Source organism: Thalassophryne amazonica, chromosome 22 (assembly GCF_902500255.1).
Source record: "Thalassophryne amazonica chromosome 22, fThaAma1.1, whole genome shotgun sequence".
NCBI lineage: Eukaryota > Metazoa > Chordata > Actinopteri > Batrachoidiformes > Batrachoididae > Thalassophryne > Thalassophryne amazonica.
The window spans coordinates 1,639,027-1,662,422 of record NC_047124.1 but is presented as its reverse complement, the minus strand read 5'-3'; the positions used below and the strand labels follow the sequence as shown (position 1 = coordinate 1,662,422).

The 23,396-nt window shown below is 42.3% G+C and overlaps 1 protein-coding gene across 1 annotated transcript in view; it reads left to right on the top strand.

Moving 5' to 3' along the window:
• sfmbt2 (Scm like with four mbt domains 2) overlaps positions 1-23,396 on the top strand; it is a 74,972-nt gene that overhangs the window by 17,159 nt on the left and 34,417 nt on the right. The window contains 4 exon segments of the mRNA XM_034163179.1: positions 7,782-8,022; positions 14,821-14,841; positions 22,111-22,199; positions 22,300-22,555. Of these exon segments, the coding sequence (XP_034019070.1) occupies positions 7,782-8,022; positions 14,821-14,841; positions 22,111-22,199; positions 22,300-22,555 (607 nt within the window).

Here is a 23,396-nt window from a genome sequence, read left to right as displayed (position 1 = left end):
TTTCAGCCAGGTGTGCAAAAAAACATGATCTGTGACAAAAGCCATGAGAGTCAGGGTGGAGCACACTGCTGCCAAGAACAAACAGCTCCGAGTTTTAATCTGTAGTTCGACATCACTTCTGTCATGTCTCTGTAAATGTGCATGTTTCAGTCTGAGCCCCCATCACACCGAGTACGAAGGAGCACCAGCCGAACTGAATCAGGCAAGGAAACCGAAATTCAGGCCATGTCTGGGAGGGAACGAGTCTGAATACCCAGACTGCACTCCGACCCACCCAGACTGATCCGTGCACATGCCGTGCACACGAGGCTCCGAATGCAATACAAATGTAGGTGGAACACAGGAAGAGTACCTGGACAGCTGCCAGACTGCAGGAAGAACTTACTTACAAGCCGTATGACTGCGGTCTGATGATGCTTCAGCAGAATATAATCCAGCAGCACTCAAAATGCGCTCATGGTGCATTAAAGCACATTTGGGACATTTAGCCAGGGTGTGCCATGGCGGAAACGTGCCAAACGTCCACCTGGACCGCGATCAGAATGTCACGATTGCTGTTTTCACCCCGTCTGATTGTTCTGAATGCAGTGCGCCCCAAATGTTTTGCTCGTGTTCAAAACATTTGGATGGCTGCAGGACTGTGCCCAACTGTTTGGACTGTGCTCAGAATGCTGTCCAACGGCCGCGAAGGTGCCTCGACACCTCCCGAACGCGGGTCGAATTTTCATTCAGCCTCTAGTGTGATGGTTAAAACAGAATCAGACAATTTTCACCTGTTCATTGTCACATATTGTGATTTGTGCATTGATTTGGGGGGAAGAAGTCAAGAAAAAAAGCTCCATTTCACCTTCTGCCTTTGGATCAGCACCAGAACTAAACATGTTTTCATACTTCGTAAGGTTCCTCATTAAACTGAATCGTTTGGAGGCAGACTGAAAACCTGACGATAAATGTCTCCTCTAAAACAACATTTAACAGGATTTCCTGTGTGATCAAATCTGTGGCCATATTTCCTAAAGATCAGCTGAAGATATCTTGAGACATTGATTAAAATGTCAACAACAAAAAATGCCTGTGAAATGTGGGGGGGGGGGTCCTAGAATCCATATAAGAATCTGGACCAGCACCACTTAAACACTGGTGTATATATATATATATATATGTGTGAGAAATTTAACATGATAGGGGGAAAAGGTCCATTTCCATAAGAAAAAATAAACTACAAACACATTACGGATCCTGAACCACACAAATGTTTAATCAGCTGTTACAGAGGACACGATTGATCAGCAGTCAGATTTTGTGGAGATTGTGGGTAAAAAAAATTAAAATAAAAAAAATAAGAAATGTCAGACAATGCCTGCAGAAAGTTAGAAAAAATAAATTAAAATGATTCTGTCACCTCTCCAAAAGCATTTTAGGGCACAGATAAAAGCGGTGAACTGTTTATTCTGTGGTTTTATTGGCTGTAGTCAGTCCTGAGTCGCTGTAGCCTGTTGGGAAGTTTTACATCACGGCAGTGGGTCGGGAGGCGGCGGGGGAGTGCTGCGGATCTCGGGTGGTAAAGTGTGGATCAGCTGACTGGACTGATGGAGAACCATGAGGCATACTGTACAGAAACACAGCTGTGCCAAAATAATCGATATTTCAACTCTAAATGACTTTTTTCTTTGCCTCACTTGATCCCACACAGAACCAGAATGGTATTGACATTTTAGATTGATTTGGCATCAGTTTTCAGCTGGGAGCAAATAAAATATCAATTTAATGCAAGAAATTAAGGTCCAAAATTTTAAGTTGTACATTCTGTCAGTATTGCCCACAGTGATTTTTTTTTAATTTATTCAAGTTGAGCTTAAAAAAAACAAACAAAAAAAAACCTTTTGGTGTGTGTGTGTGTGTGTGTGTAAAATTTGTCCATTTTCAGCTTTTTATGTGGGCAGTCTGGTGGCCATGTGGTGCACATTCGTTACTGAGTTGCATCAGAAAGGGCATCCAGTGTAAAACTTGTGCCAAATCAACATGCAGACCCATAAGTGAGCCACTGTGGTGACCCCAAGCAAGGCAAGGGACAAGCTGAAAGAACTTACTATCAGTGATTCCCAAAGTGTGGGTCACAGAGGACTCTCATTCAGAAGAAACGTAGAAAAGTGGAGGTGATGGTTGAGAGCAGTGGTGTCCAAAGTGTTCATCAAGTTCATCAATGAATTCACCTGCTGGAGTCAGTGGCTGCAAATATAAAACTGCCCCCTCTTGGCCTTTTCTGAAACACTTTGGACACCACTGGTCGAGGGGTGAAAGCGGTGGGCTTTTGACCAGAAGATCCTCAGTTTAAATCCCTGTCAAACAAAAAAAATAAATAAATAAAAAGCCCAAATTGCTCCTGGTGTGCAGTGAGCACCTTCCACAGCGGCACCCCGACATCAACGTGTGACTGTGAGGCATCAGTGTAAAGTGCTTTGACCATAAATTATTTTTAAAATGATAAAATTAATGATTAAAACCAGAGATGTAAAACTCCGGCTTCAGAAAGTAAAAACCCTCCATGTGTTGTTTCTACCTGTGCACCTAAAACAGGTGATCTCATCCACCTGCCTGAAGAGCTGAACTAATTACAATCAGCTGGTTTATTAGGACGATGGAACAGTATGTGGCTGGACTTTTACTTTCTGAAGCTGGAATTTTACACCTCTGATTAAAACTTTCAAAGTGGGCTATGGAGTTCTTTAAGTTTGGGAATAGGACTGAAACGATTAGTCAAGTAACTCAAATAATTTGATTACAAAAAATGAAGCTCCGTTTAATGTTGTAGTACATATTCCAGGTCTGTGTGTGATGCTATAACGTCTCCAGAAAAAAAAAAACAGAAGAAGATGAGGGCAATGTAGCACCAAAAGCTACAGCTTTTCAACACGACACACAGAGTAAAATAAAACCTTTTAAGAGAAAGTCAGTCCACTGATCATCTGAAATAGACTGAGTGCACATTTAAAGAGAAGCAGTGTGTTTGTCTGTTTTTAAAAAACACACGGTCTGCTCTATGTGGGGAGGGGCTGTTTAGTCCAGTCATTTTATGCTTCTTCCCAGAACAAATTGCAACAGAAATGATTTTGGTGGCATTTGAACCGTGAAACTGTTTTATAAAACATACTAAAAGTCTAGAAAGATAAAAAATCGGGAACACTCCCAAAATCCAAGATGGCCGTCCGAAAACATGCAAAAATTTAGTTTTTCCAAAATAACTCCAAAAATATCAATATTTAAGCACATAAATGTATTGACGTTAAATATTAACTTGGGTATGGCTGTAGCTCTTACAGTTTTTGAGATACAGCACATAATCCATCTACACTTGGCTAAAAATGGTGAAATTGTTATGTTGAAACCAAGTAACTGTTCTGAAATGTTAATTTAAAGAATGTAATAATAATATTCTTAGTGCTTGTCAGCTGCACTAACTGTTTAATGACAGATGTAATCACACACTAATTTTACAGTAAAACCAATGAAGCATGATAATAATAAAAGTTCAGGTGAAATCAGTATTGTGTACATCATGACACTTGAAATTTTACTTGTTCAAATTTCCGTCTCATCATCCTGGTTATCATTGAGTTGGCCTGCATTTGTACACCCTGTACCTCTGCAGTTGCCACACGCTGCTGAGCAATAAGTTAAGTTTGCGACATGTACATCGCAATGTACTACAGTCAGTACTGCAGTTACATCTCACAGCATGCAGAAGAGAATCTGGTGCTGCTCACAAGTCAGTCATGATTGGGAAACCTGACTATCAGAAACTTTCCATCCCCATTCTTGTAATGGCATGTTGTCACCTTCATCTTCACCTTTCCATTCCTGAACTTGCAAGTAAACTCTCAGACTATGAAACTTGGCAGCTGCCGAAGTGGGTGGCAAACACTGTGGCTGCTCATGAGTTGTCTTTGTTGCAACCTTATCACAAAAGTGCCTGTATCTGAGAGAATTGAGGCTTTCTCCAGGTTGTCCACACAGCAGTGGTGTCACCAGTGTGTCCTGGTTGTGCATTGACATCCACTCTATTATACATAATATGTGAGTAACTTCTCTATTCATATTCCAGTGAAATATTGACTCAAAAAGATTATTATTACCTTCTTTAGATGAACATTTCAGAAATGGTGCTTAGTTTTCAACATAACAATGCTCAATTTCATCAATTTTTGTCGAGTGTAGATGTATTTTTATACCATATATCAAAAACTGTAATAGCTACAGCTATTTTTTTGGTGCCAAAATGTCCAGAATGCACAAGTTTATATTCAACTTCAATATATTTCTGGGCCTTAACTGCAATATTTTTAATGTAATAGGACACAAACCAAATTGCCATCCTTGAGTGTATGTAAACTACATATAGGCTGTATCTCAAGAACCGTTACAGATAGAGACCTAATTTTGGTGTCAAAATGTCCACAATACCCAAGTTAATATTTAACGTCAATACATTTATGTGCTTAAGTATTGATATTTTTTGAGTTATTTTGGAAAAACTAAATTTTTGCATGTTTTCGGACGGCCATCTTGGATTTTGGGAGTGTTCCCAATTTTTTATCTTTCTAGACTTTTAGTATGTTTTATAAAACAGTTTCAGGGTTCAAATGCCACCAAAATCATTTCTGTTGCAATTTGTTCCGGGTTGACCCCTTTTTTTTTTTTCATAAAATGACTGGACTAGTTCACCCACCAGCCGGCTGCTGTCTCTCTCTGCCAGCGCCCCCCTCACACCGGGGGAGTCACAGCTCCACACACAGTCTCTGAAAGAAGATCCTCTCAGCAGATCCACTCTTTCTTCTGTGTTTTGTTCAGACTCACACTGTTTCCCTTTTTTTTTTTTTTCCTTTTTTTGTGGGGGGGGGGGGGGGGACACAACACTTCAAAAACACTGTAACTTAAATAAAAAATAATAATAATAATAAAAGTGACTGTGAGGTTTTGCATGTTCAACCTCCAGCTGAAATGCATCTGCTGAATTGCAGAGAATGAGGGATAAAAAAATATTTCACGCAGGGACCCTGTCCACCAACCTTAAAAAAAAAAAATAATAATAAAAAAATAGTTAAATTTTACAAGTTGGGGAAATACAAAACAATACAGAAAGCCACATCCCATCAACATTTCAGCAAAATTACATTGTGCCATCAGGGAGAGCCCTGGACTGTTGATGTTTAAAAACGCAAAAGTACTTTTTGTCTGATTACTCAATTAATTGCCAGAATAATCGATACAATACTCGATTACTAAAATAATCGATAGCTGCAGCCCTATTTGGGATTGACTCCTGGAGACTAAACTTGTGTGGCTGAAATAGTGAATGAAAAAGAAAAGCAGCATATTTTCAGCAGTGTTTTTCTTCCGTACGCGCCTCCAGGCGGTGCCGAGATTTAGTGACATGTGGTAAAAAGATATTTTAGTTTCTCACAGCGCTTTAAGTGTTGACTGTAAGGATGAAATGAGAAGATGTGGGTCTGATGTCACACAGAGCGTCTGTATGCCATTTTGACTACCTGGCGTCTCTTGGGATGTTACCTAAACGTCCTCGTCACTTCTCACATCGACTCAGTGAGAAACAGACACCGAAATCCCCCAGAAAAAATACAAAAAAAACAACTGCAAGTCTGTGCAAGCAAATAGAAGCAGTGATTTTTCTGGAAGCCTGCGAGCAGCCAGAGTGATGCAGCACATTTGCATTGTTGTAGCAGGAAGTCACGGCGCCGTTTGCATTGTGTTGATTTCTAAGAAGTTGGCTTTTTCCACTCGCCCGCGAGTGCTGAGTGTAAACTTCCTGTTAGGCTCGTCATTTGCTTTCTTAGAGTTTTAAGCCTTCTGTAGCTGAAACAAGTCGCAGACGAGTCTATTATCAAGCGAAGTTTGATTACTTTTGTACATTTTGTACACGTGGTGTTAAAAACTCAGCCACATGGGGTGTGCTGCCAGTACACTCTGAGTGCCAGTCCCAAACCCGGACAAATGAACAGGGTCACGTCAGGAAGGGCATCCGGCGTAAAACAAGCCAGCACAACAATGCAGACAAGAAAGAATTTTCACACCAGATCAGTCGAGACCCACGTAAACGACAACTGCCAACAGTGCCGTTGCCCAACAGGGTGCCAGCGGAAACTGGGCTACTGCTGGGTGAAGAAGAAGAATAAGAGGACAACATGTCCACAGACAGCGGGAGAAGAGGAAAAAACTAAGAAGAGAGTGCAGGCAGGGTGGAGTGGGTGGAGAAAGGTGGCAGGAGTGATTTGTGACCGAAGAATATCAGCAAGAGTGAAGGAGAAAGTTTACAAGACAGTCATGAGACCAGCTATGTTGGACGGCTTAGAGACAGTGACACTAACAAAAAAACAGGAGGCGGAGCTGAAGATGTTGTGATTCTCTTTGGGAGTGACGAGAATGGACAAGATTAGGAATGAATATATCAGAGGTGTTGGGAAAGTGTCGGTACACGGACCCACAACAGGGGGCGCAAAGGAACGGACAATGGAGTAGGTCAAATAACAACACTTTACTGTTGTGAATGTGCACAACAAATACAACAGATTACAACAATAGATCAGAATCAATTCACAAAGGTGTCGTGTGGGCAGGCTCGAAGATAGGAGACACCTGTCCAAAGCAGAACCGGAACCACACGATTTCCTCCGCCACCAGACCCCGGGAATACTGGAGCCGCCAAGTCCCGAACTCCCAGGTGGCCACTGCCTCCGCGTGTCGGACCTGGTACTGCTGGTGAGGAACAAAAACACAATTAAAGGTGGGCGCGTTTGCACCCAGGAATCCGCACGGCAGGAAAGCTACCTCCACCTCTCGTTGGAAAAAAAGGTCTGTTATCACTCACAAAAATCACAAAAGGTTACTGTCAAGCAGTCAGCTGAGAATATTACCTTCCAGGTAGAACGATATCTCGGCAAAGAGGTGGAGACGTCGTCCTGCTTATGTACCCCTGCTGATTGGTAACAGCTGTTGCAGGTGATGCGACAGCTGTCACCCTAGCTGCTCCTGTGAGGCGGCTGCGCCCTCTGGTGCCTGGAGCCCGCACTCCAGGCAGGGCGCCCTCTGGTGGTGGGCCAGCAGTACCTCCTCTTCTGGCGGCCCACACAACAAGAGGGACAGCTCAGGTGGGACAGTTTGGAGACAAAGTCAGAGAGGCGAGATTGAGATGGTTTGGACATGTGCAGAGGAGGGACCCAGGGTATATAGGGAGAAGGATGCTGATGATGGAGCCACCAGGCAGGAGGAGAAGAGGGAGGACAAAGAGGAGGTTCATGGATGTACACGCGGTGTTAAACAGTGTGGTGGGGTTAAAACCACAGACGAGTCTGAGGATTCACAATTAAAATGAAAGATTAAAGCAGCTTAAGATGCTGTTTGTGTTGATCAAATATTTTATTATTTTAAAAATATATATATTTTTCATTACATGTGTTTTTTTATTAGGTAAAACTTCATGTATGTAAAATACAAAATTACAGGGCAACATAAAGTATAAAAATGGAAAAATCTCAATCTAAAATATTACATTTTTCCAAGTTACATTTCTTTTCATATGTCTTGAATTTGGTGTTTTATGTGAATATTTACTTTTATAAAGTTATTCTCATATTATCAGAGCATATTTTCTTCTTTTCATAAAGACATTTTTACTCTTGAATAAAAATGATCTTGCTGAAATCTGACAGTTGCACGTGTCCACACGTAAAACCTTTTGTTTGTTTTTGGGTCTGTTTCCGTCCCAGGTGGAGATCAGCCTGCAGAGCAGCTTCCAGCCGGGTATGAAGCTGGAAGTGGCCAATAAGAGCAGCCCAGACTCCTTCTGGGTGGCCACCGTCATCACCACATGCGGTCAGCTCCTGCTGCTGCGCTACAGCGGCTACGGCGACGACCGCAAGGCCGACTTTTGGTGTGATGTGATGACGGCCGAGCTGCACCCTGTCGGCTGGTGCGCTCAGAACAACAAGACGCTCATGCCTCCTGAAGGTAGGAAGAAACACGAACCGCATTACACAGGGTATCAAACGCAGCACTGAGATCTAACATCACCAGAACCGTAGTGGTGTCTGAATCCATTGTAAGCAGAAGATCATTCACCACTTTAGTGAGAGCCGTCTCTGTGGAATGATATTTTCTAAAAGCAGACTGCAGTGGCTCAAAGAGATTATTCTCAGTAAGATAGTCTACGAGCTGCCATGACACCACTTTTTCCAGAATTTTAGAGAAAAATGATAGATTTGATATCGGCCGATAGTTTGTCAATACACTAGGGTCAAGATTAGGTTTCTTAAGTAATGGTTTAATCACTGCAGATTTGAAACATTTATGTAGGAACAGATCCAGAAGTTAAAGAAAGATTAATAATTTCCAGCACAGTCGGCCCAAGAGTGGACCACAGGTCCTTAAACAGTTCTGTATAGGATCAAATAAACAGGTTGTGCTTTTTGTTGTCATTACGAGTTTTGTCAGCATGCCTAGTGAGATACTATCAAATTCTTTAAATCTAGGTAATACCTCAGTAGTGGCGCCCACCTCAATAGCAGGGTGTAGTGGCTGGGTTAAGGCATGCTGGGATATGTTTAACCTGATGTCTTCTATTTTCTTCCCAAAGTAATCCAGGAAATCTTGTGCTGTAAAAGGAGAGCGAACTACAGGTGGTTGTCCATGCAAAAGTGTTGCCACCGTGTTGAACAAGAACTTTGAGTTATGCTTGTTTTTGTTGATCAAATCAGAGTAATAGGTCCACTTTGTAGCCAATAGTGCATGCTTATAGTATAAAATAGCATTGCACTACGCGAGGTGGAGTAGTTCTAGTTTTGAACGACTATTTTCACTCTAGACCTCTGGTCTTATGCTTGAGGTCATGCAAGTAATCACTGAACTAAGGTGACTGTGATTTGGAGGAGCACAGTTTTAACACAGGTGGTGCAATCATGTCGAGTGTCGTTTTGAGCACTGAGTTTAAACTATCCACAAGACTGTCTACTGACTGGGTTTTTCCAAATGTGAAGCTAAGCCATCAGGCAGTCTTGCTTTGAGTTCAGTCTTAGTTGAGGAGTTGATGCATCGCCGTAGTGATATATAAGGTTTTTGTTCCACTAAACATGGCAGCAAAACTGTAAACCTAATAAGTGAGTGATCAGAGACCACTGATCAATCAATCAATCAATCAATTTTTTTATATAGCGCCAAATCACAACAAACAGTTGCCCCAAGGCGCTTTATATTGTAAGGCAAGGCCATACAATAATTATGTAAAACCCCAACGGTCAAAACGACCCCCTGTGAGCAAGCACTTGGCTACAGTGGGAAGGAAAAACTCCCTTTTAACAGGAAGAAACCTCCAGCAGAACCAGGCTCAGGGAGGGGCAGTCTTCTGCTGGGACTGGTTGGGGCTGAGGGAGAGAACCAAGAAAAAGACATGCTGTGGAGGGGAGCAGAGATCGATCACTAATGATTAAATGCAGAGTGGTGCATACAGAGCAAAAAGAGAAAGAAACAGTGCATCATGGGAACCCCCCAGCAGTCTACGTCTATAGCAGCATAACTAAGGGATGGTTCAGGGTCACCTGATCCAGCCCTAACTATAAGCTTTAGCAAAAAGGAAAGTTTTAAGCCTAATCTTAAAAGTAGAGAGGGTGTCTGTCTCCCTGATCTGAATTGGGAGCTGGTTCCACAGGAGAGGAGCCTGAAAGCTGAAGGCTCTGCCTCCCATTCTACTCTTACAAACCCTAGGAACTACAAGTAAGCCTGCAGTCTGAGAGCGAAGCGCTCTATTGGGGTGATATGGTACTACGAGGTCCCTAAGATAAGATGGGACCTGATTATTCAAAACCTTATAAGTAAGAAGAAGAATTTTAAATTCTATTCTAGAATTAACAGGAAGCCAATGAAGAGAGGCCAATATGGGTGAGATATGCTCTCTCCTTCTAGTCCCCGTCAGTACTCTAGCTGCAGCATTTTGAATTAACTGAAGGCTTTTCAGGGAACTTTTAGGACAACCTGATAATAATGAATTACAATAGTCCAGCCTAGAGGAAATAAATGCATGAATTAGTTTTTCAGCATCACTCTGAGACAAGACCTTTCTGATTTTAGAGATATTGCGTAAATGCAAAAAAGCAGTCCTACATATTTGTTTAATATGCGCTTTGAATGACATATCCTGATCAAAAATGACTCCAAGATTTCTCACAGTATTACTAGAGGTCAGGGTAATGCCATCCAGAGTAAGGATCTGGTTAGACACCATGTTTCTAAGATTTGTGGGGCCAAGTACAATAACTTCAGTTTTATCTGAGTTTAAAAGCAGGAAATTAGAGGTCATCCATGTCTTTATGTCTGTAAGACAATCCTGCAGTTTAGCTAATTGGTGTGTGTCCTCTGGCTTCATGGATAGATAAAGCTGGGTATCATCTGCGTAACAATGAAAATTTAAGCAATACCGTCTAATAATACTGCCTAAGGGAAGCATGTATAAAGTAAATAAAATTGGTCCTAGCACAGAACCTTGTGGAACTCCATAATTAACTTTAGTCTGTGAAGAAGATTCCCCATTTACATGAACAAATTGTAATCTATTAGACAAATATGATTCAAACCACCGCAGCGCAGTGCCTTTAATACCTATGGCATGCTCTAATCTCTGTAATAAAATTTTATGGTCAACAGTATCAAAAGCAGCACTGAGGTCTAACAGAACAAGCACAGAGATGAGTCCACTGTCCGAGGCCATAAGAAGATCATTTGTAACCTTCACTAATGCTGTTTCTGTACTATGATGAATTCTAAAACCTGACTGAAACTCTTCAAATAGACCATTCCTCTGCAGATGATCAGTTAGCTGTTTTACAACTACCCTTTCAAGAATTTTTGAGAGAAAAGGAAGGTTGGAGATTGGCCTATAATTAGCTAAGATAGCTGGGTCAAGTGATGGCTTTTTAAGTAATGGTTTAATTACTGCCACCTTAAAAGCCTGTGGTACATAGCCAACTAACAAAGATAGATTGATCATATTTAAGATCGAAGCATTAAATAATGGTAGGGCTTCCTTGAGCAGCCTGGTAGGAATGGGGTCTAATAAACATGTTGATGGTTTGGATGAAGTAACTAATGAGAATAACTCAGACAGAACAATCGGAGAGAAAGAGTCTAACCAAATACCGGCATCACTGAAAGCAGCCAAAGATAACGATACGTCTTTGGGATGGTTATGAGTAATTTTTTCTCTAATAGTTAAAATTTTGTTAGCAAAGAAAGTCATGAAGTCATTACTAGTTAAAGTTAATGGAATACTCAGCTCAATAGAGCTCTGACTCTTTGTCAGCCTGGCTACAGTGCTGAAAAGAAACCTGGGGTTGTTCTTATTTTCTTCAATTAGTGATGAGTAGAAAGATGTCCTAGCTTTACGGAGGGCTTTTTTATAGAGCAACAGACTCTTTTTCCAGGCTAAGTGAAGATCTTCTAAATTAGTGAGACGCCATTTCCTCTCCAACTTACGGGTTATCTGCTTTAAGCTACGAGTTTGTGAGTTATACCACGGAGTCAGACACTTCTGATTTAAAGCTCTCTTTTTCAGAGGAGCTACAGCATCCAAAGTTGTCTTCAATGAGGATGTAAAACTATTGACGAGATACTCTATCTCCCTTACAGAGTTTAGGTAGCTACTCTGCACTGTGTTGGTATATGGCATTAGAGAACATAAAGAAGGAATCATATCCGTAAACCTAGTTACAGCGCTTTCTGAAAGACTTCTAGTGTAATGAAACTTATTCCCCACTGCTGGGTAGTCCATCAGAGTAAATGTAAATGTTATTAAGAAATGATCAGACAGAAGGGAGTTTTCAGGGAATACTGTTAAGTCTTCTATTTCCATACCATAAGTCAGAACAAGATCTAAGATATGATTAAAGTGGTGGGTGGACTCATTTACTTTTTGAGCAAAGCCAATAGAGTCTAATAATAGATTAAATGCAGTGTTGAGGCTGTCATTCTCAGCATCTGTGTGGATGTTAAAATCGCCCACTATAATTATCTTATCTGAGCTAAGCACTAAGTCAGACAAAAGGTCTGAAAATTCACAGAGAAACTCACAGTAACGACCAGGTGGACGATAGATAATAACAAATAAAACTGGTTTTTGATTAATTAATAAGCTGGAATGGAAGATTGCTGCTAATCCTCCACCCCGGCCCGTGCTACGAGCATTCTGACAGTTAGTGTGACTCGGGGGTGTTGACTCATTTAAACTAACATATTCATCCTGCTGTAACCAGGTTTCTGTTAGGCAGAATAAATCAATATGTTGATCAATTATTATATCATTTACCAACAGGGACTTAGAAGAGAGAGACCTAATGTTTAATAGACCACATTTAACTGTTTTAGTCTGTGGTGCAGTTGAAGGTGCTATATTATTTTTTCTTTTTGAATTTTTATGCTTAAATAGATTTTTGCTGGTTATTGGTAGTCTGGGAGCAGGCACCGTCTCTACGGGGATGGGGTAATGAGGGGATGGCAGGGGGAGAGAAGCTGCAGAGAGGTGTGTAAGACTACAACTCTGCTTCCTGGTCCCAACCCTGGATAGTCACGGTTTGGAGGATTTAAGAAAATTGGCCAGATTTCTAGAAATGAGAGCTGCTCCATCCAAAGTGGGATGGATGCCGTCTCTCCTAACAAGACCAGGTTTTCCCCAGAAGCTTTGCCAATTATCTATGAAGCCCACCTCATTTTTTGGACACCACTCAGACAGCCAGCAATTCAAGGAGAACATGCGGCTAAACATGTCACTCCCTGGTCCGATTGGGGAGGGGCCCAGAGAAAACTACAGAGTCCGACATTGTTTTTGCAAAGTTACACACCAATTTAATGTTAATTTTAGTGACCTCCGATTGGCGTAACCGGGTGTCATTACTGCCGACGTGAATTACAATCTTACCAAATTTACGCTTAGCCTTAGCCAGCAGTTTCAAATTTCCTTCAATGTCGCCTGCTCTGGCCCCCGGAAGACAATTGACTATGGTTGCTGGTGTCGCTAACTTCACATTTCTCAAAACAGAGTCGCCAATAACCAGAGTTTGATCCTCGGCGGGTGTGTCGTCGAGTGGGAAAAAACGGTTAGAGATGTGAACGGGTTGGCGGTGTACACGGGGCTTCTGTTTAGGGCTACGCTTCCTCCTCACAGTCACCCAGTCGGCCTGCTTTCCCGGCTGCTCGGGATCTGCCAGGGGGGAACTAACGGCGGCTAAGCTACCTTGGTCCGCACCGACTACAGGGGCCTGGCTAGCTGTAGAATTTTCCACGGTGCGGAGCCGAGGCTCCAATTCGCCCAGCCTGGCCTCCAAAGCTACGAATAAGCTACACTTATTACAAGTACCGTTACTGCTAAAGGAGGCCGAGGAATAACTAAACATTTCACACCCAGAGCAGAAAAGTGCGGGAGAGACAGGAGAAGCCGCCATGCTAAATCGGCTAAGAGCTAGTAGCTACGCTAAGCTAGCGGATTCCTAAAAACACGCAAAGTGAATAATGTGTAAATAATTTAGAGGTGATTCAGCAGAAGGAGTGCTTTAGTTAAGGCACGTAAAGATTACACTGGGAAACAAATCGTAATCTAGATAACTAGATCAATCTAACTGCGCAGATTAAACAGCTAACAGATACAGAAAAACACCGCTGTGCTCCGGAACAGGAAGTGATACAATACCGCAGTGAGAGCCAACCACCAGAGTAAGAGGTATGATGTCAATATTTGTGACAGCAATACCACGTGCAAGAACCAAATCCAGGGTATTTCCACTAATGTGCGTCGAGTCCTGAATGCATTGCTGAAATCCTAATGCATCCACAATTTCCATAAATGATTTGCAGAAGGGATCAGAAGGCTTATTTATATGAATGTTAAAGTCACGAATAATCAGAATGTTATCTGCACTAGTTAAACTCACCAAATTCATCTAAGAATTCAGAATATGAGCCAGGAGGCCTATATACAGTGACAAAGTAATACGGCTGATTTTTATTCTTCTGACCTTGGCAATACGTAGCATCGTGGGCAGAGTGGAGAATCAGATGTTCAAACAATTTATATTTGTGACCCCCAACAGCAAATAAACCAAACCTAGATTTATAAACAAAAGTAACACCTTTGCCTTGCTTCACATCACGAGGGACGTGACATTTAGTCACGTCCCTCGTGCCACTGGTGAGCAGGCTTCATTTAAGGGGAGGACGGAACACTGTTCTGTAAGCTCAAGTGTTAGCGGCGTAGCGTAATGCTGTTCTGTAAGGCCAAGTGTTTGCAGCATAACGGAACGCTGTTCTGTAAGCTCCAGTGTTAGCGGCATAACGGAATGCAGTTCTGTAATCTCAAGTGTTAGCGGCGTAACAGAACGGTGTTCTGTAAACTCAAGTGTTAGCAGCGTAACAGAACGCTGTTCTGTAAACTCAAGTGTTAGCGGCGTAACGGAACGCTGTTCTGTAATCCCAAGTGTTAGCAGCGTAATGGAACGGAGTTCTGTAAACTCAAGTGTTAGCGGTGTAACAGAACGCTGTTCTATAAACTCGTGTTAGCAGCGTAACGGAACGTTGTTCTGTAAGGTCAAGTGTTAGCGGCGTAACGGAACACTGCACTGAATTCCCTGAAGCAGCGTCTGTGGATGTGATGATTTGTGGCATCATTTCGAGGCCTTGCGTCATGTTTGACACCTTTTTGCATGTGCGTGTGTGCGTTTCTTAGGGCACTTGTATGTTTGAGTGCTTACGTCTTTCTTTTGTGTTTCTCAGATAACATTTCCCTAAGAAAAGGTAAGCAGCGCTCACAGCCGCTCTGACTAACCGCCTGCCGGCCCGCTAACACTGAATCAACGCTGCTTCCTCCTCTTCCTCTTTTCACCTCCTTCACTGGAAGTGGCTTCACACCCGCCTCCTCTTGCATGCTCCTCCTCCTCTGAGTGCGTCGTGGCCACGCTGCATTCGTATGATAACGGAGCAGGAAACGCGGTCTCTGATAAGCAGAGCGACACTCAAAACTGAAAAACAAAGTTACATGTTTAAAAAAGGCAGATTATCAAGTCTGAGATTATTTACTGTTTATTCCATGAATTGATGCAGAATTCCCAAAACATACAGAGATGACATTCCACAGCATGGCTCTGTTTCTGGACCCGGGGTGCGGCTCAGACCCGTCTCACTGAGGAATCAAACCTACAGTTTTCCTTTAAAATAATAATAATAATTGATTGATTGGTTTCTGTTTAAGGCTTTCTGTAATGGTGTATGTAACTAACCACTATTCACTGTTCACCGTTTATGTACTCTGGCAAAAATAATTTCCTTCAGCATAAATAATGTTGATCATTATCTTTAAAAACACGGCAGTTCAAAGAAGACAGAATGAATCAAATGAAAGTCTTTAATCAAACAGAACATGAAATAAACCCTTAAACTCTCTCCAGCTGCATTTTAAAACCCTTTTAAGTGTTTTTTTGTTTTAAACTGCTTTAGGGTCGATGTCGCCTGTTTAATCCGGAGTCTCGTGCCGGCTGAGGTGAAGTGGTTTTTGGAGGTCACAGGTGGATCAGGAGCCTGATCGCATTACTTCCATGAACATTAAAAAGCCACGTGTACGCACGGATCTCCTTTACGTGGGCCGAGGGCGGAGCCAGGTCACGGCTGGGTGGGCACACACATGGAGTGTGTCCAGGAATCAAACCCGGGTCAGCGCCACATTTCGGTGGGGCAAAGATTGCTTTAAGCCACATAGCTGATATGATAACTGCCTCCGTGTTGGTCACTGTGCACCTCTTTCAGGTCAAAGGTCAGTAGAGTGGATCCTGATGAGAGTTCTTTACAAGAATTCCCGTATTTTCTGGAGTACGCGTCACAGGTTTTTACTAGTTTGGTCCTGCGTCTTACATGTTTTTTAAACAGGTCTGATTTATACTTTGGAAAATACAGGACATCATTAACTTGGATCAACCTGTGTGAATTCACTAATCCAGAAATCTAATTTTCTCCACTGCAACATCAAAACTCAAACCTGTAAAAACACGTTTTATTTCATAAATATCCTGATACAGAAAGAGGAACTGAGATGATCTCGTTTTAACTCTGCCTGAGAGGGCAAAGGTCAGTGATGAGTAAACTCTTTGAAAGATGAAGTTTGTCGTAAACTCGTTTCTTCCACGAGCTCCGCGGCTTGATCCATATTCACAGTAACCAAAAGCAGAATCTGGATCATTTAATATCAATTCCATTTTTTGTGGTAATTTGACTTTCTGTGAATTCGGGTTCAAGCTCAGACAGGCTCCCCACGGCTCTCAGGTTCCCTCCCTGTCTCTTGTGCGCATGTGTTAGTGTGTATGTCTGCACCCTAACCCTAACCCTAACCTGTTCATGTAACGGGATCGTCGTGGCGTTTGATCACGGGTGAAAGTCGCTGCTCAACAAATTTTCAAAACCTTTATTTTGAAACCATTATTTTGATTAACATTGTAATATTTGTACTTTTCCAAGGCTCACTGATGTTACTAGTAGCAAAGTTAAACAACATCAGTTAGTTCATGTTGCATTTCACAATAAAATATCCCAGCATGCCAAACATGCCAGGAACTTTTACTGTGAAAGGCACGCTGTCAACACTGAGGAGACGTTAGCTACAATCCATTTTTTGGATAATACCAACAAATTTCCCGCTATTTGTTCAATGTTTCAGTAAGTACATGAGCTGAATGAAATCTTGTATTTGCTGTGACTTCAAGTTTCAATAAACTGTGTTCAGGAGGTGGCGTACTGAGGAGTTGCTGTTTCAAATATTCTAAATGTTCTGTTTAATTTTGTCTCAGTCTCTTCCAATAACCTGTTTTAATAGGAATCCTTTTATTTAATTGATAATACAGATTTTGTTAAACAATATGAAATACTATATTCAAATAATAATGTAATATAACATAACTACACCGCTTTGTACATCCCACCTTCAAACACAGCCTCATACGACCACCCATGAGAAACCTACTTCAGCTCCCAATTATCTATTGGAACACAAACTTCCTACAGGCACGGCACTACTGTTCATAATTACAGCCATCAAGTCCAAGAAAGAGGAAGAAAAAACAATGTTTTCAATTTCATTTTTTTTCAATTTTCATTTATATTGCACCAAATCACAACAGCCTCAAGGTGCTTCACACAAGTAAGGTCTAACCTTACTAACCCTCAGAGCAGCAGTGGTAATGAAAAACTCCTTCTGAGGAAGAAACCTCAAGCAGACCAGACTCAGAGGGGTGACCCTCTGCTTGGGCCATGATACAGACACAAATTACAGAACAAATATACAGGAAATGTTTCCGGTGCACAGGACAGGAGGGTTTCAGAAACAGACACCAGACCCAAAGATTCTGGATGGAGCCGCACCTCAAACAGAGAGAAAAAACAGAATCAGGCATCAGAAAGACAAAAAATACAGTATAATTTGTCAGCATTAAACAACAAGAAAAACAGAAGAAATATTGAGGTGATCGCCGGCCACTAGCCCTAAGCTTCACTAACAGACCCAGAATTTAGATAAAATTGAGGCCGCGGCCCGCTCCGTTTACTAATAAAATGAATTTAAAAGAGTAAAAAGTATAGTAACATACTATACCAGTATGCTAGACATACGAAAGGGAAAATAAGTGCGTCTTACGTCTGGACTTGAAAGTCTCCACAGAATCTGAGTGTTTTATTGATGCAGGGAGATCGTCAATCCCATGCTGACAGCCTGCTACCATCACCACAGTTCCCATTTGTCCAAAGCGGCGAGCTGCAGATTTGTATGACCGGCGTGTTCGTGTGCGGGTTTGCCTTTTCCCGTGACTGCGCTTCCTCTGCGTGTGCACACACACACACACACACACACACACACACACACACACACACACACACACACACACACACACACACACACACACATGTTGACCACAGTCACATTTCTGTGTCCTGTTCCCACGAAGCCAGTGACCACTCACGGTGAACCCGTCGCTAAGGCACTTCTAACGGTCTCATTCTGCCGTGAACAGTCTATAAAATCGTTTGTCATCTTTAATGGGCAAACTTTGACCAAACACAACGGCACCTAGTAAAGAACCAGTTTGTGGTGTGTGGCGTTTTACAGCAGCGTGCACGCTGTAGTCATTGTGCTCAGTGCCGTTTGGAAAGTCCATCCAATTAAAAAAGAAAACTGGCAACTGTTTGACTGACTTGGCGACGTGAAGCCGCCTGTGTTCAGAGTCTCTGGTTTTCCGTGATGGACGGAGAACCCGGCGTAATCTGCTGCCATCAACTCCGATTAGAATCTGTGGCACTGCTGTGAGTCAGAATGCCGAGTTCGCCGCTTTAATTGTCACACTGATGATGCACAGCGAGACTTTGACAAAACGCTCCGCGCAGAGAGTCTGCAGAAAGAGGCGCGGCACACAGACGCATGCAAAACTACGCCTTGTGTTTTTATATGCCAGACCCGTGCCGGGAATGTCCAGCGAGTGCTGCTGTGGCGAGGGTCCTTGGGGGGGGTTCAAAGGGCAGTTTAAAGAGCTCCTCCCTCTAGGTTAATTATGCACGTATTGTTATGGGCAAAGCCAGTTTTTCTTACCCACGCGTCTGCAGGTTTCAGCACAGACTTGAAGAAAAACAGAATTATTTATACACAAAGAGCTGCACACATAATGAAACTGGAAATAAAAATGGGGGGAGGGAGAACGGATGAGAGACGCAGGTGATGAAGGTCGAAGTTTGCATGTTGTGGCTGTGGTTGAGCTCTGAATGCCTTCGTGACTAATCGAGGCAGGAAAATGTAAAAATAGTTCCTCTATTTTCTGCACAGAGTGCATACAGTACCCCCCCCCCCCCCCCCCAGGCTTTTAATTATTCCTTCACTGTATTTCGTCCAGTGAATAATAAAAGTTTTTTAGGCAGTAGTTCTAAAAATTCTGCCCTTATGTCTTTAAGTGAAAAGACATTTCTATACTAAGGATTCCCAAAGTGTGGGCCACTGTCCCCTGGTGTGCTGCGAAGGTACTGCAGGTGGGACAATTATAAATTTTAAAAAAAGTTTAAAATTACCCAAAACAAAAAGATGTTTTAAATGTCATGCAATGCTTTACTTGTCTGCCCCGCTTTAACATATGTCAGTCACAGTTATTATTTAAAGGTGATAGAGGTTGAATGGGGCATTAATCCTTGTTCTGTGATGTGATATGTAGCCCAAAAAAATTGGTTGGGTCTGTAACGGCTCAGAACCTTCCTAAAAGGCTCTGTGAAACAGCTATGTTACTATGCTGGGTTTAGAATGCGTCGTTTGCCCTTAATGACGTCCTTTCGGAGCTTATTTGGCAACCTCATTATGAAATGCACGTAGGTGTTGGCGCTGATCGGTTGCCGTTGTTTGATTGGCTGCCCTTGCTCTCACTGAAAAGAAAGCGCAGAGGATCAGCTGTTTTTAAGAACAGATGCGGAGCGGCTCGGAGAAAAAAAGCATAAAAATGTCTTTGTAAAACTCAGTGCCGTTACCGGCATCACTGGTAGTTGTTGGCGCTCTTTTTTCTTCTGGGCGAGAAGGTTCTTATAAACAGACACACGCAGAACACAATGCATGTGCTCTGCCTTCGCGGTGCTGCGACCGGCTGCTTGATGAGGACGTAAAAAAAAAAAGCAAAATCGGACTAAAAAAATCTGCGAAACTTAATTTGTTTTGTTTTACTTCGGTTACTGTGACTTCCAAAGGTTATGCATTGAAATAAGCAAGCTGCCCTTTGCAGGCTTACTTGCTGCCAGCATAATAATGCAAATAGCTCGCTGCTAAGGGGTTAGCTCATTCCCTTTAGAGGAACAAACCAGAGCTAACGTGCCATTCTAACGTGCAATTCTTACAACAGGAATACAGCGCAACACAAATTTAAAACAAAAGAAAATGTGATACTTACAGGCTGTACTGATTGCTGGGGTTGATTTTGTCGCAAAGTCGGAACTGACCCTCTACTGAGTATTAAATGCCGACTGAAACCAGCTCGAAATTGAGCAAGGTTTGTGAAACAGTCCTCCGTGAAATGTGCAGAGCAAAGAAATAGTCAGCGGTTGTATGTCCTGGGGATGCGGTTAAAAATGAATGAAAGCCGTACACTGCTTTCCGTGGGAAGAATATGTAAAGATCGTAGTCCGCTATGACAGCCTGGGAAGGCACACCTGGAGCTCACCATTGCTCCTCTTCCAGTGGTAGGAATGGGTGAGCACAACCTTATGAATAATTAATTTCGAAGGGGCGTGTGTGAAAGGGTGTGGGTGTGTGTGTGTGTGTGTGGGGGGGGGGGGCTATTGGTGAAAATGTGACGCAATGTTTCCCTCAAACACGAATTGGCCTATTTTCTGGCGGCAATTCAAAAAAGGAGAATTACTTGAAACAGAGGTTCTGAAACTTGCTGGCACTTCGTGTGTTTTCCCCACAGCGGGGAGACTGAACTAACACCAAAAACATGAAAAAGATGATTTTGATTCTCTATCCCCTTTAAGGTTTTCTTTGAGCTGCAAAAGATTTTCAGATGTCAAAGTGGATGGGGCTTTCTGAACTTTAGGAACAGCTGATTGATGTGATATAAAGAACAAATACTGAACTGAATAAGGACTCACAACACTTAATGTAACAAAATTCAATTTATTTATTTGTTTTTTTAACACCCAGCTGACTTTAAGATTTTTGAAGCAGTGATGATGTGCGTTTAGTTGTGAGGTTTCATTTGATTTTGATATGATTGAACCCGTGTTGTGGGCTCCACCCTGTAACTTAATTGACGCTGAGTGAAACGTTTGGGTCAGCGTGTTTTTAAATTCAGTCACATTTCCTTTTGGGCTGAAAGAGATGATCAAGTGTTTAATCGGATTAAAGTAAATGGACTGCATTTATATAGCGCTTTTCCATCTGCATCAGACACACAAAGTGCTTTACAATTATGCCTCACATTCACCCCAGTGTCAGGGTGCTGCCATACAAGGCGCTCACTACACACCGGGAGCAATAGGGGATTAAAGACCTTGCCCAAGGGCCCTTAGTGATTTTCCAGTCAGGTCGGGATTTGAACCCAGGATCTTCTGGTCTCAAGCCCAACACCTTAACCACTAGACCATGAGAGGTGATGGTCTTAAATGAGGCCTTAAAGATAGTTTGATGTTTTTATTTCATTTGATGGATTAGCATCAATTTTGAGATTAAAGGGCAACATTTTCTTAAAATCACTGGATCAAGATGACTGCGTTTGATGATTTTTCATAGTTTTAAAAATAAATACATAGATAAAAGGCTTCAGGTGTAAATATCTGTCAAAGGTGTGTCAGAAAGAAAACATTCAAACGGTTATCAGATTGGTTTCCTGAGCTGCCATCACTGAGAAAACCTCCTCCTCCCACAGTCATCGATTTATTGGCTGGAAACTTCCTCCAGTTGGTGATTTGACCCCTTGGAGGATTTATTGATTTGTCCTTGCAGGTTAATTATTTGTTACAATCCAGAGCTTAGTCTTTAGTTTCAGATCAGGATAACCATCAAAAGAAAAGCAACCAAACACTTTGTCCCACAGATCAATACATGAATAATCAAACAGGGATGAGTCTGAAAGTTCTGACACAAAAAATAGTATTAGAGCCTAATCTGTAAAAGTACTCAACTAAAGAAACTCTAATTAAATTGAGTGTAAAACAACGTCAACAAAAATGAGCCGCGACGCCAAAATATTAAACACAGTTGTTGTTGCTTTGAGATCTTTGACGCCAAAAACTGATGATGAGACCAAAAATGTTTTTTAGACCAAGCAGCTTAAATACTTCCATATTTATTTACTTTCATCTTCCACGTTAACTTGATGCTAATCAGTGGTGCATAGATGGTCCTTTTTCACAGAGTCATCCTGTTTCCGATCTGGCGCTGGTCTTCTTTGTTACAGTCTGGAGAACGATGTCAAAGGTCACGTAGATGTGTTCTGAATCGATCCCCATTATCGCCACCTCATGTGTTTCTGAGTCTCTGCACTGTTCGTTGTGTCTTTGCAGCCATCAAAGAAAAATACCAAGACTGGACCGAGTTCCTGGTTCAGGATCTGACTGGCTCCAGGACGGCACCGGCCAACCTGCTTGAAGGGGTGAGCGTCCGCCGACACGCCGAATCCCAACATACACACCAAGTGACTGATCTGAGAATGTTTCTGTCATCGTGTGGATTGTTTCTTTTCTGTCCGTTAGCCTCTCAGGGGGAAGAACACGGTGGACGTGATCGCTGAAGGCTCAGTGTTGGAGCTCCAGGACGTCAGGGATCCTTTCATTTACTGGCCCGTCCGTGTCATCCAGAACATCGGAGGGCGGCTTCGCCTGCGCTATGCCGGCCTCTCTGACCAGGACCAGGTCCAGGTCCAGGACACTTGGCTGTTTTACCTGGATGTGAGACTCCGGCCCCTCGGTTGGGCCCTGGAGAACCACCTTGCCTTAGAACCGCCCACAGGTGAGAATCCAGCGGCTCGTTCAAAATGTAGACTAAAACTGACTGTGATTACGGATAAACCTAGAAAAATAAGTACAACCAAAATTCCAGTGAAGTTGGGACGTTGTGTGAAATGTAAATAAAAACAGAATACAATGATTTTCAAATCCACTTCAACCTATATTCAATTGAATACACCACAAAGACAAGATATTTAATGTTCAAACTGATAAACTTTATTGTTTTTGTGCAAATATTTGCTCATTTTGAAATGGATGCCTGCAACACGTTTCAAAAAGCTGGGACAGTGGTATGTTTACCACTGTGTTACATCACCTTTCTTTCTAACAACACTCAATAAGCGTTTGGGAACTGAGGACACTAAATGTGAGTGTCATGATTGGGTATAAAAGGAGCATCCCCAAAAGGCTCAGCTGTTCACAAGCAAACATGGGGCCAGGATCACCACTTTGTGAACAACTGCATGAAAAAAATAGTCCAACAGTTTAAAAACAATGTTACTCAACGTTCAGTTGCAAGGAATTTAGGGATTCCATCATCTACAGCCCATAATATAATCAGAAGATTCAGAGAATCTGGAGAACTTTCTACACATAATCGGCAAGGCTGAAAACCAACATTGAATGCCCGTGACCTTCGACCCCTCAGACGGCACTGCATTAAAAAGTGACATCATTGTGTAAAGGATCTTACCGCGTGGGCTCAGGAACACTTCAGAAAACCATTGTCAGTTAACACAGTTCGTCACTACATTTACAAGTGCAAGTTAAAACTCTACCATACAAAGTGAAAGTCAAACATCAACAACATCCAGAAACACCGCCGCCTTCTCTGGACCTGA